The sequence below is a fragment of the Antrostomus carolinensis genome, unplaced genomic scaffold (genome assembly GCF_000700745.2).
Source record: "Antrostomus carolinensis isolate BGI_N321 unplaced genomic scaffold, ASM70074v2 scaffold47717, whole genome shotgun sequence".
NCBI classification, from domain to species: Eukaryota; Metazoa; Chordata; class Aves; order Caprimulgiformes; family Caprimulgidae; genus Antrostomus; species Antrostomus carolinensis.
The window spans coordinates 3,308-17,671 of record NW_010327690.1 but is presented as its reverse complement, the minus strand read 5'-3'; the positions used below and the strand labels follow the sequence as shown (position 1 = coordinate 17,671).

At 43.9% G+C, this 14,364-nt stretch overlaps 1 protein-coding gene across 1 annotated transcript; it reads right to left on the bottom strand.

Annotated features, from left to right (window-relative positions):
* Nucleotides 1-963: 963 nt before the first annotated feature.
* On the bottom strand, nucleotides 964-10,906 carry SLC45A4 (solute carrier family 45 member 4; the record flags this gene model as incomplete). The annotated part of the gene is made up of 6 exons (XM_010171957.1): nucleotides 964-1,357; nucleotides 2,875-3,086; nucleotides 4,510-4,609; nucleotides 5,235-6,310; nucleotides 6,440-6,619; nucleotides 10,718-10,906. Coding segments are annotated over 6 exons (2,120 nt in total), but the record flags the coding sequence as incomplete, so codon positions are not given.
* Nucleotides 10,907-14,364: the final 3,458 nt, after the last annotated feature.

The following is a 14,364-nucleotide window of genomic DNA, read 5'->3' as shown; positions in this document are numbered from 1 at the left end:
AATCCACACGCCCCCTCCCTCCCACAAAGCTGACCCCAGAGACGCCCTTTCTCCACGGCAGCTTCATCCAGAGATGATTAGGTTTAAATGCCAAGAAATCCCCCCCTCCCCGAGTTCACCAGCACGCAAAACTCCCAGATAAAAATTGTCACAGCGTATTCCAACGACATTCACAAAATTCAGCACTTGTGATAAAAAAAAAACCCAAAACCCCAAAAACCTGTCAGTGCCGGTCACCTCTCCCAGTCGCTGCTCCTTCCATCTCCAGTTCACATCATGCACCCAACGTCACCCTCTCCTGACACGCAGCAGACTGAGGAGCAGTTGTTGAACAGTATGACTTAAAAGGATTCACGGCAGTTTCTTAGAAACTGCAGCAATTGCTTCTGTTTTTCTTGAAAATAATTTCAAAATACAACTTAATTGCACTAACAAAACCATGAAGTCTAAAATGAACGTTAAAGAACTGTAGCTGGCGGATCAATAATATCATGCTTACAGGAAAAAAAAACTGATCGAGATGTCTAAGCGTTTGATTCAGCTGTTACACCAGTGAAATCTGAAATGTTCAGACAAAAAAACAGCAAGAGACTAGAAGTCAAGATAGCTTCCATTTTCAGTTAGTTTTAAAATAGCCAAAAACTTATTTTTTTCTAACTGCTAATTGTATACACTGTGAGTCTCATGCAGATTAATAAAACTTATTCAAAATCTAAATGTATCCTTAATAAAAAAAAAAGTGTTCAGAAATGACATTTCTAAGTTGTAGAGAAAGCAATCAGCATCAGAGCTACCTGTCCAACCCTATGTTAAGGACTACAGAATTTCATTTACACTTTTTGTATGAAACTGCCTTTTTCTTCTGCCATTTTAGCTACAAGTAGTGAAGATCTAATTTGTTTTCCTGGAGGAAAAAAAGCCAAAACAAAACAAAACAAAAAGTTCTTGATCCTGCACCTGCGCTCCCTGGAATGTGGGTGAACAAGCGACGCCCTCACACGGCTGATTCGCTCTCCAGCTCCGACACGGCGGCTCCTTTGCGCGTCAGCTTCAGCACAGTCGGCTTCTCCGCGCTCATGCCGTTGCTCTCGGTTGTCTCCGGAGGACCTAGTCCTTTCTGTTCTTCCTTTGGTTCTTCATTGACTTCGGGGTAAATCACCAAGAAAGTAGCTGTCAAAAAACCTAGGAAGGATCCCACTGAAGCCACCATGGGAATGACTCTGACTGTGCCAACTGCATCCACCACACCACCAAGCGCGGAGGCCACGAGGATCTGGGAGATGTAAACCTGACAGGACAGAATAGCGCAGTCTATGCCAAATCCTCGCTTGGAGTTCCCGGGGCTGTGGTGAATGTACTGGAAACAGACAAGAAACACGTCAGGAGGTAAAACAATGGATGAAATCAAATATTTGAACACTGCTATCTTCAAATTTCTCAGCCACATGGTGTCCTGGATTTCAGCTGGGACAGAGCTGGGTTTCTGTTTCATAAGATCATAGAATCATAGAATGGTTTGGGTTGGAAGGGACCTTAAAGATCATCCAGCTCCAACCCCCTGCTAGAACAGCGCTGGGGTTTGGTTCCAGCCTGGGATTTGATAGGAGAGAAACACTGAGAACATCCCAGTGTTTTTGTGCTGGAAGTGAAGGACTTTGTGTTCTGTCAGTCTACAAGTGCAAGATCTAAGGGGGTGAGGAATATTTAAATTAATAAGCTCAATGGGCATTTGGCTCTGCCAATGAAATATTCCATCTCATATCCCGTCATGGTCAGTACATTCGTGAGGGGCTCTTGCTCTCTTGCTCTCTCCAGTTTTCGCTCGGGCTCTCGCTCTTCCAGGATTGTGGTTTTGGTTTGGGATTGTCGCTGTTCTGGGATCGTTACCTGGGAACAGGCCAGGTTTGGTTGGCAGGTGGTGAGCAGTTGCACTGGGTATCACTCATTTGCATCTATTATTTTAATATCAGTATTATTTTATTTTATTTTATTTCAATGATTAAATTGTTCTTATCTCACCTTACAAGTCTCCTTACCAATCCTCTCCTGTATCCCCTGTTGTGGGGGAAGTGAGCGAGTGGCTGTGTTTGGCTGCTAGCCCAATGCTGGCCAAGTGAAACCACCACAGTCTTGTTGGCACCCCATGTGGTGCATGAAGGGTTGAGATAATGATGTGGTCAACTTTATGCCATCCCTGTGCATTATGCAGACTATACAAGTCCAGAGCACCAGCCTCCTTCCCTACTTACCAACGGCCTCCTCATCTCACACCAAGAGACAGATATTTACTGGGGCACTCCTAGCATGAGTGGCCTCCCAGATTAGGTTTTGTGAAACAAATTTACATGAAACAGTTGGTGGAAATTAGTTTTATCATCATAAAAAGGAAACCCCCTCTCAATCCCAATGCAGAAACATGTTAAAATAAATGATGCTCCTGGAATTTGTAATCCAAATGGAACAGTGCTAAAAAGTGGAAAGGAAATCTTGTTTCCAGCAGAATCAGTTTGCCTTGTGTCCCTCCAAACTTAAAGCTGCATTTCCGGACTCACCTCAATATCTAAGATGGTGAAGAACCTGAGTAATGCTAACGTAACATGTCAGAAACAGCAGTAACAACTGGCTATATAATAATTGAATAATTATTTCATCTTTCTTCATCTACCATACACACCCAAATCCTTTTATACCTCAGCGCAGGGTAAAGCAACCACGACCCCACTGAGCCAACGTGATGCTAATACCATCTGATTTAAGTGGCAGTTTTTACTATTTACAATCAAGGATGAGTTAATAAATCCATTTTGCCACTGTGATCTTCAGAGAAACGTGAACACTATGTCTTAATGAAAATATTCAAAATATCACACCTACCTGTTTAATTTCATGGTATTGTCCCAAAAGCGCATAGGGGCAGTAGGAGATACTCATCGAGACTATTCCCATAGTGCTGATCATTATCATGGTGACATACACGTTGGGGAACATGGCCATCACTGCAGTGCCAAGAGAAAAACCCAGCGTGCCCAGGATGTAGATCACTTTTATACTAAGGTCATAGTTGTTCAAGTATTTCTGCAACAAGGCTGCAAAGATCAAGAGTGAAACATAAATATCAGTTTACCTGGTAAAGTTTTTGACATGGCCGTGACAGCTCAATACACTATTTAGGACTTGGAAGCTCACTGCATATTTGGCTTGACTTAGCAGCACAGCTCAGTCCTCCTTGGGAAAAGGAAAGAATCACAGAATGCTGGGGGTTGGAAGGGACCTCAGGAGATCATCCAGTCCAATCCCCCTGACAAAGCAGGTTCCCTACAGCAGGTTGCACAGGAAAGCATCCAGGTGGGTTTTGAACATCTCCAGAGATGGAGACTCCACAGCCTCTCTGGGCAGCCTGTCCCAGGGCTCTGGTACCCTCACAGTAAAGAAGTTTTTCCTCATGTTTAAGTGGAACCTCCTGTGTTCCAGCTTGTGCCTGTTGCCCCTTTTCCTGTCACTGGCCAACACTGAAAAGAGTCTGGCCCCATCCTCTTGACACCTGCCCTTTAGATATTGATAAACATGGATAAGGTCCCCTCTCAGTCTTCTCTTCTCCAGGCTAAACAGGCCCAGCTCTCTCAGTCTTTCCTCAAACAGGAGATGCTCCAGCCCTTTCATCACCTCTGTAGCCCTGCTTCAGAACGTATCACTGCTTCAGAAACCAGTGAATAAATGTGCTCAGAGACTTGTCTAAACCGTGCTACAAGTCTGAGGCAGAACAAAACGCTTTGAGACTCATGGTCCACTCAGTCCATATATTAATTTTACCTGTTAATTAACTTGATCAATGCAAGTACACTCTGAGCACAGAGGAGGTTCTGTTTCCAGAGCAAGCACATTCCCTAAACAAAGTGACCAGATGTTTGCAGCCACGTTTCAGTTTGTGTTCAGAAACAAGCTGCCCACCTGAACTTCATTGTGACTTGTCTCAACAAAGAGGCAATCCCCACCATACCGAGCCGTGCAGACGTGCCTGCACAAGTGCTGCGAAAGGCAGAATTTAAGTTTGGCAAAAGCTTTCAATTTTAGAGTCTGTATTCCAAGCCTAAATTGCCTGTAGTTGGTTTATCTGTTACTAGAGAGCATGAAAGACTTTAAGAAATAGATTTATAATTTTGATTTTAAAAACAGTCTTTGCAAAAACTCTCTTACATATACTTGAATCTTCTAACAAGCATAATTTTTGTTTCCTGATGACTAGCTAAATGCCATTTGATATCCTCTGATATCATTTTGTGCTTTATGTTGCTTAACTGATCTCTTCATATTTCCACCTCTAAGTTTGGAGGAATTTCTTAATGTTGATTCTTAAAGAAACCTCTCCCCTTAAAACCACATGAAATGCTTCTACCAAAACATCCTTCACCCCAAACAAGGAGGTGGATGCTAACTGAAGCAAAGCTATTTTTACCTTGCAAATACAGATACGAGGTGCATTCCAATGTCTGACTGTGCAGAGTCTCTTACCTGAACAAACGGCAGCAGTAGCAGCATAAATTACCAGTCCCCAGCATCCCATCTGAACGCCAGCGTTGTAGGCGTGTAACTCAGTCGAGTTGGAAGGGGCCTGCAACAAACACAAACACCAAGTCGTTTTCTTGTAGTGAGCACATCTCAGAAATGAGTAAACCATAAGCAGGTCTGCCAGTGGTAACTTTTCCTGGTGAGGCCACATCTGGAATATTGTGTCCAGTTCTGGGCCCCACAGTTCAAGAAGGAGAGGGAACTGCTTGAGAGAGTCCAGCGCAGAGCCACCAAGATGATGAAGGGAGTGGAGCATCTCCCTTCTGAGGAAAGGCTGAGGGAGCTGGGTCTCTTTAGCTTGGAGAAGAGGAGACTGAGGGGAGACCTCATTAATGTTTACAAATATGTTAAGGGCGAATGTCATGAGGATGGAGCCAGGCTCTTCTCAGTGATGCCCAATGGTAGGACAAGGAGCAATGGGTGTGAGCTGGAACACAGGAGGTTCCGCTTAAACTTGAGAAAAAACTTCTTTACAGTGAGGGTGACAGAGCCCTGGGACAGGCTGCCCAGGGAGGGGGTGGAGTCTCCTTCTCTGGAGCCACTCAAGACCCGCCTGGACGCCTTCCTGTGTAATTTCGTTTAGGTTCCTGCTCCGGCAGGGGGGTTGGACTGGATGATCTTTTGAGGTCCCTTCCAATCCCTAATATTCTGTGATTCTGTTCTCTTACCTTTGGATCGCCCTGAAAGATGACCTGTCCCATGAAATCTGTATAGAACACAGCTTCAGCGATGATGGAAAACCAAGTTAAGAGGTGACAGACACACAGTCTCAGCAGCTCCTTTGGCATCTTCAGCATCGACAACCACAAGAGTCTGACAGTGGTTTCGGTTTCCCCCTCTTCGCTCTCTGTGTCTCCACTCGAATTGGTTGTGCCACTCTGATTCCTGTGCCTGTACCGCTGTCGCTGCCGCTTCTGCATGTCGTAGATGTCGTTCATGCTGCGCGAGGACTTTATCAAGACGATGGCGTTGGCCCGACGAAAGCGATAGCGGTGAGAGCCTATTTTGCCATAGTATGAGAAGGTGTAAGAGGGCTGACGGTAGAACATGTGCCTCCGCCTTCGCATGGAGTTTGAAGTACTAGATTGCTTCATGCCTATTCTAGCGTGTCCATTGAGGAACTCTTTTGGTAGGGAGCCATTCAGGTTTGGGACTTTATCTTCATTTAAACGATTATCAAGCAACATTTCCTCCTCTTTCTCATTGTCCCTGAGGAAAGTAGACAGGTGGTTGAGTTTGGATTTCATCATCTCTTGGCTTGTGTTGTGGGGAGTGTTGGGATATGAAGCATCCTGAAAAATGGAGGGTTCGATGTCATGTAGAAAAAGCAGCTCTGATTCGATTTCCAATGTAGCATCGGGCATGTGCAGAACTGAGTCACTCTTACTTCTTACAATGTTCACCTCAAGGAACTCCATATTGAGATCATGCTCTGACTGAACCTCATCGTGGAACATAGAGGCTCCATACGGCTCTTCCTCACTGATTACATTCAGTCGATTCAGAGGGGGGAGACTACCACTGAATTTGACACTGGAAAGTGTGTCTCCTTCATCATCAATCCTGTCCTGCTGAGGGTTATATTGCTCTTCTTCAATGCTAAAAAGGTGGAGAGCAACGGAGACAGAGAAAATAATGGCTGCAAAGAAGAAAAGGACTTGCTCTTGAGATTTAAAAATACTACCCAAGAAGGTCTGTGTCCAGTCCAGCCCTCCTAACATATAACCAATTGCTCCTCCGAGACCTGTGGAAGAGAAAAACCAAGAAGTGAGTTCAGCAAAAACCAATTCAGTCACAACTTGGTCATCAGGAAGCTATGACATGCCAAAATGGATTTGACATCCATTTGATACACCAAAAACTAACTCCATACCAGCTGAAAACGCGTGGATGTTAAGGGCCATGTCTTGTTCTTCACTATCCACCACATCCAACAAGTAGGCCCGAATTGGCCCTTCTGTTGCATCAGCGCAAAAGTCCAACACCACAACACCAAGCACGGTGAGAACTATACCGATGGGCTGCTTGTCCGGGACATCACCAATAGCCAGACCTGAGGGAAAATGGAAAAGCAAGCTGAGCATGTCATTCAAAAAGGGAAAACTAAGGGCAAGCTTAACTCCTTAAGAGAAAGGTGGTCAACACATCTACTAGAAACATTCCCTTACGGAGTAAAATGGCAATTTCAACTCTTTGTCACAGCTTCATGGGAAGTCTGGGACAGAAGATCATGTATTTAAATTTTTAGGACTCACATTTATTTTTCAAAATGTTATTTTTAAAGTATCTCTTAAACCTTTGAGAGCATTAGATACTATTTAATATTCCTTGTGTGTATTTTCCTTCAAATGCTGAAGGCTGTTTTTTTAAGAGCAGCCATGGTGAGAGAGGAGAGCATCCAAAACCAAACCAGCACACCTCATCTCTCAGTTACAGACACAGGTAACTGCACTGCTGGCAGCATTGTTGACATGGTCACAGCACAACAGGAGAGAGTGAAATTGAACCCCCTCACCGCTCTCTTTGCTTTTCTCCAATATTCATATTTTCTAGATCACTTTTATAAGCAAAACTTTTAAGGCTGGAGCACCATGAAGGTATTTTGCATTGCAAGAAGCATCAGTCAACCTCTGTTGATTGCAGGGGATGAAATGCTTTTTGTCTACAGAGCAGAAAGGCAGCTTTAGTATAGAGCTGGAGAATTCTTCATGGAATGAACCACTGACAAAAGCATGAATTACTTGAATAGGAGACATTGACCGTTACACATGCAAGACTGATAAAACCATCAGCGTAACTGATGAAAATGACCGTGGAAAGAGATAAACTAGCTAAACCACCAAAAATCATCTCACTCTCAAGTGTTACGATTCCTACATATCCAATCCTCATTTGTACTAAGTCCTCTGAATGCTGAAGGAGTTTATACGTGTCCCACGCTCAGCTGGATCTTAAAGCAGAAAACACCAACGGCGTCAGTGCTTTAAATTTGCTGGAAACCTGCACAGTGCATACAGTGGAGAGAACGAGCTGAGCAAGATCTATTCACAGCTCTTCTCCTGGGATGTGGTTGTATCATTATAATTAGGATTGGAGAATCTCTTTTTCAGCATCCCCTTGTGCTCCTTATTCACCTTCAGATGACTCCTATTCCCAGAGGCCAGGTTATGGAAAAGGGGTGTAACACAATGACCACCTCAGTTTTTGCAGCATCTCCTATAACCCCAAATTGCAATTAGGAGTGCAAGTAACTGGTGACTAAAGATAGGGAAGTGTGAACATAAAATGGGAAGAATACAGACAATGAAAGCATCCAAGGTCCATCTACAAGAAAATCTGGATACAAGTGAGGCCGGAACAGCCCTCACTTCAGCTCAGTTTGCTCCCAGCTCCCTTGGGAGAGGCACAGCAGTGCTTACAGTGCTTTCTAAATGAGGGGATTCATTCAAAATCTACCACAACCACGTCTCAGAACAGATGCATAAAGAATCCAGCTCACTTTTGCAGTGCACTGCAATAACCTTTGTGTTAAAGAAGTTTCATTGCATTGGAGTTTCTGAAAAGTGCAGGTTTCCTAGAAAGCTATGCAACAGAATATTACTGTGTAACTAAGAATGAGGGAAAATTAGAGAAATATTAGAAAAGAATTAGAGAAAAATTGAAGACAGTATTTTCTGCTGATTTATTAGACTGTGAGATACTTCAAAATAAGCTTATAAACTGTGTATGAGCTTTGCTTGTCTAGAACTTTCTCACCAGGGGAAGAGGAGGGGCAGGTGCTGATCTCCTCTCTCTGGTGACCAATGAGCAATGAGCAGAGGAAACGGCAGGAAGATGTGCCAGGGGAGGTTGAAGTTGGCCATGAGAAAAAGGTTCTTGAGGCAGAGGGTGGTGGAGCCCTGGAACAGGCTCCCCAGGGAGGTGGTCATGGCACCAAGCCTGACAAGATTCCAGAAGCATTTGGACAACATGTGGCCTCAGACACACGGTCTGAATGTTGGGATTGTCCCGTGCAGGGACAGGAGTTGGACTGGATGATCCTTGTGTGTCCCTTCCAACTCACAACATTCTGTGACTCTATTGGCTACTGACCTAAACCACTGTGTGTGGAAGCAAGAGCTTCCTATCAATTACAAACTTGTAAGAGGGCTGCAGTCTAACATCTTGCATGCATCTGGATGTCTTGAAGACACAACTACAAAGTACAATTGATACCATATGACAGCAATTCAAATAATTAATATTTATTGCTTGGGTAAATTAAAAAAAACATAAGCTAAATGTCATTTATCTGAACAGTTTGTTCACTGTAGTTTGCAGAAAATTGAATACCATCATATGGCATCCCAGTCTGGCTTTAAAAAGCTAACACGCTGAGCCAAGGTAATGTTCCACTCATTTCCCTCCATTAGTAAAACTTTTCACAATAGAGCTGCATCTAACTTAAGAAAAAAAAAAGGAGCCAAGAGGATATTCTTAGGTGCTAAGTTCCTTTCATTTGCATCGGTACAACCACGCTGTAAACATTTCCCCAAATGTACTTGCTGTCACCTCTCCTACACTAAATTTACAAAGAGATTGCAGATTGGAGATTAAGTTCAGTAGTAAACTATGTTCAAGGGAAACTATTTTTACCAGCTTTGATGGAGGCTCAGGAAAAATTATTTTCCCACATAGTTTTTGATAAACAAATATTAACTGTGTTCTGGACTTTTTCAATACCAGGTCTAAGAAAAGCACAAGAAAAAGTGAAAAGATAATTTTTGAAATAATGCTGGAAACAGGATGTGTTGCCAGATATGCATTAAAGGGAAAATGGATCACAACAGGAAACATTTCCCTGTGAACAGGTTGCTACAATTTTCCCATGTCAAGGATCGACCAAATTCGTCTCAACGACTGCAAACATTACGCTGGCAACCATTGTATTAATAACAGCAGTTACAGGGATGATTGCACAACACTTCACACAGCGCCCTGACTTTCAAACAAGAATAGAAACATGCCAGGTGGATAGCTCACATGCAGCGCTGCAGAGGTTTCTAATGCCTTTAACACTAAATATGAACCAACTGTATCACAGAATGGTAGGTCAGGGTTGGAAGGGACCTCTGGAGATCATCTAGTCCAACCCCCCTGACAAAGCAGGTTCCTTACACCAGGTTGCACAGGAAAACGACCAGGTGGGTTTTGAACATCTCCAGAGATGGAGACTCCACACCCTCTCTGGGCAGCCTGTCCCAGGGCTCCAACACCCTCACTGTAAAGAAGTTTTTCCTTAGGTTTGTCTGGAACTTCTGGTGTTCCAGTTTTTGCCCATTGCCCCTTGTCCTGTCACTGGGCACCACTGAAAAGAGCCCGGCCCCATCCATTTGGCCCCCACATTTCAGATATTGATAAACATTGATAAGATCCCCTCTCAGTCTTCTCTTCTCCAGGCTAAACAGACTCAGCCCTCTCAGTCTTTCTTCATAATAGAGATTCTCCAGCCCCTTCATCATCTTTGTAGCTTCCCCTCTCTGGAACGGGGGACCCCAGACCTGGACACAATACTCCAGATGTGGCCTCACCGGGGCAGAGTAGAGGGGGAGGAGAACTTCTCTTGACCTACTAACCACACCCCTTCTAATGCACCCCAGGATGCCATTTGCCTTCTTGGCCACAAGGACACATGGTTGGCTCATGGTCAACTGGTCATCTACCAGTGCTCCCAGGTCCTTCTCTGCAGGGCTGCTTTCCAGCAGGTCAACCCCCAACCTGTACTGGTGCACGTGGTTATTCCTCCCCAAGTGCAGGACCCTACACTTGCCCTTATTGAACTTCATCAAGTTCCTCTGCACCCAACTCTCCAGCCTGTCCAGATCTTGCTGAATGGCAGCACAGCCTTCTGGTGCATCAGCCACTCCTCCCAGTTTAGTGTCATCAGCAAACTTGCTGAGGGTGCACTCAGTCCCTTCATCCAAGTCACTGATGAATATGTTGAATAGGACTGGGCCAAGTACTGACCCTTGAGGAACACCACTGACCACAGGCCTCCAACTCAACTCTGCATATATATCATTAGTACATCATTATCTTTACTTTCTACATAAAAATCTTAAAGCAAATATGTTAACAAAAGACATATGGAGATGATTTCCTCGTTATTTACCTATAACAGAGCCATTAAGGAAAAGTGCAACTCCAAAGAGGACACCAATGCAGAGAGCAAGAATAAAAGGCCGCCGGCGGCCCCAGCTCAGTGTGCAGCGGTCACTAGCCGAACCTATAAGCGGAGTGAAGATCAAGCCCAGGATAGGGCTAAGGAACCAAGTGAGGCTGTAGTATTGTTCAGGAAGACCTAAAACAAAGACAAAAAAAAAAGATTCAAAGGTTATGTGGTACACACCAAACATTTCACTTTATACACAACATTTTCTTATACCTTCAAAAGTTATAAATAGATCAGTAATTTACCTGCAGCAAATTCCTGCTCAAATGAACAACCCAGTTAAGATTTCTTAAAAATGGTTAAAAAATCAGCTAAGGAAATCACAGATCATGTGTCTTTCAAATACCTGGGCAATAAGAAGGTAACAATACATATATTTAAGCTATTGAAATAAAAGTTAAAAAAGAAAAGAGATATCTAACTGTGGAATCACTTGTCTAAATTAGTTACTACTGTCGAAAAATATCACACTTCTGATCAATTTTGCTAAGTGTGCTGAATTTTTTTGACAAGGGTGTTGGTGAGGATGGCCTCTGTGGCCAGGGTCTACAGGGTAGAAGTCAAATAGCTTTGTTGCATCCTCTATCGATTTGTGGACTATAAAAACAAAGATCTTTGGGATGCTTGGAAAGTTACAGAATGGATCACAGAATCACAGAATCATAGGGGTTGGAAGTGACCTCAAGAGATCATCTAGTCCAACCCCCCTGCCAAAGCAGGTTCACCCAGAGCAAGTTGCACAGGACTGCATCCAGGTGGGTTTTGAACATCTCCAGAGAAGGAGACCTGGTTGTCATATACACATATCCCCTTCTCATAGGGACTTTTAACATTAAACACGAGATGAACATAATAGTGCTACTGTTCATGTAGACCACCGCCATAAAGAGGTATTAAAGATTTAATGGACTGAGAATGATGGACAGGATTTGACTGTCAGATAGAGTCATAGAAAGGTTTGGGTTGGAAGGGACCTTAAAGCTCATCTAGTTCCAACCCCCCTGCCATCAGCAGGGACACCTTCCACTAGACCAGGCTGCTCAAAGCCTCATCCAACCTGGCCTTGAACACTTCCAGGGAGGAGCAGCCACAGCTTCTCTGGGCAACCTAGAGAATGTCTTATTTCCAAGCACAAAAAGGTTTCCTTATAAAATAGAACAACAGATAATAAAAGAAAGAATATTTATTCATTACCCTCTAGAGAAATCTAAGGAGGCTTGTTTATTTCTACTATCCTTGCTTTTTTTCCAGAACTGAGTTGACTATTCATAGGATCAGATGGAAACAAATTAGATTATGTAATATTTACATAGGGAAAAAAAAATTGTTACAAATAATAATATCTGGAGAAGGAAATTCTCCAAAAGCCCTGCTTTACATCTCCCCAGCATGGAGAGCAATGGCCTGCAGATGGCAGACTGGCCCAGAAGAGCAGCTACACTTGGGTCCTTTGAGATTTCTCTCCTTCTCAGTTTATCAGCACAGGTCAGGTAACCACTTCGATGTGTTTCTTAGCAAAGCATTAAAACCAAAACAATCTATTTCTTACAGTCCAACTGTTGCCAAGGCTGAAAAACTCACTGTCTTTACCCTAGGAAGGAAAACCATTTATTATTCAAAACCACCTATCATGAGTGCGAGCAGGATTTGATCTTTGCTGGTGAGATCAACCTGTACCTTGTGCTCCCTGTTCAGCACACTGAGTTATCCACCACCAAGCAGGATTATACCAATCCCTGCCCAAAATAGCCTATGCTGCAAATTTGGAACTCTAATCTCCTGCTTTTTAAAGTGCCATCAAATCTTGACTAATGATGCTGGCTTGTTTCATAAAATAAATCACATTTTTCCGAGACTGGTGTGCTCTGCAGCGATGCATAAATATTATAGAAAAAAAAAAATAAGACATTTTTAGCCTACAACTTACCATAAATAACCAAATTCACCATCAGGATTCAAAATCCAGGTCGGAGGCCAAGGTTTATGTGATTTCACTCAACTTTGGCTAACAAACAAGCTAACGGTGACATCTGCCTTGGTGAGCATAGTTATGGGAAGAGACTTGTCTCTTCTGAAACCGCAGACTTCTGCTTTCAGACCAAACGTGCCCATGAGCACCCTGCCCGTGAGGGATAATGATAATATCATGGTTTCATAGAATCACAGAACTGTTTGGTTGGAAAAGACCTTTGAGATCATTCAGTCCAACCATACCTGTCTGCTATTAAACCATATCTCTGAGCACCTCATCTACCCAACTCTTAAATACCTCCAGGGATGGTGACTCCAACACTTCCCTAGGTAGCCCATACCAGTGCCTGACGACCCTTTCAGGAAAGAAATTTTTCTTGACATCCAATCTGTACCTCCCTTGGCACAACCTGAGGCCATTTCCTCTTGTTCTATCACTAGTTCCTGGGTTGAACAGCCCCATTCCCCCCTCTCTCCACCCTCCTTTCAGGGAGTTGGACAGAGCCAGAAGGTCTCCCCTCAGCCTCCTTTTCTCCAGGCTCAACAACCCCAGTTCCCTCAGCTGCTCCTCATCACACTTGTGCTCCAGACCCTTCCCCAGCTCCATTGCCCTTCTCTGGACACGCTCCAGCCCCTCCATGTCCTTCTTGGAGTGAGGGGCCCAAAACTGAACACAGTATTTGAGGTGCAGCCTCACCAATGCTCAATACAGGGCAAGGATGTCTGTCTTTGGCACAGGCAGTTGAAGGCCTGTACCAGAAGCCAATACTCCACATCATCAGTCACCATGTAATTACTGACTCCCTCTGCAGCACATTTTAGATCTCTAGGAAATAGCTGTGTCTGTGCAGATGGCACCTTGTTCGCATCATGGTTCAAACTACTACCTCTTGCTTAGCTTTTCCAACTGTTTGGTGATGTCTTGGCTGATGTGGATGTTTTAGCTGAGACATATTTAGCAGAGAACACTAGGACTGAGGCAGGGTGGGGCATATAAGGTTTAAAGCTCCTGTACAGGAAGCCACTGTTCCTCCAGATCCCAACCTGCAGTTGTACCACTCAATTAATGAGCGCTATCCTAATCACAGAATCATTTAGTTTGGAAAAGACCTTTAAGATTATCAAGTTCAAATGTAAACCCAACACTGCCAAGTTCACCACTAAACTGTGTCCTAAGCACCACATCTACACATCTTTTAAATGACACCAGGGATGGTGTCTCCACCACTGCCCTGGGCAGCCTGTTCCAGTGACTGACTACCCTTTCAGTGAAGAAATTTTTCTTGATATCCAAACTAAACCTCCCCTGGCACAACTTGATGTTGTTTCCTCTTGTCCCATTGCTTGTTACTTGCGAGAAGAGACCAAGATCAACGTCACTACACCCTCTTTTCAGGTAGTTGTAGAGAGCGAGATGGTCTCCTGCCCTCAGCCTCCTTTTCTCCAGGCTAAACAACCCCAGTTCCCCCAGCTGAACCTCATAAGACTTGTGCTCCAGACCCTTCACCAGCTTCATTGCCCTTCTCTGGACATGCAAGGTCCAAGTACATAATCCTAGGTACAAGTCAGCAAGCCAGTGAGCCAAATAAAAGCACAGAGAAAATCTCCACCTCCCT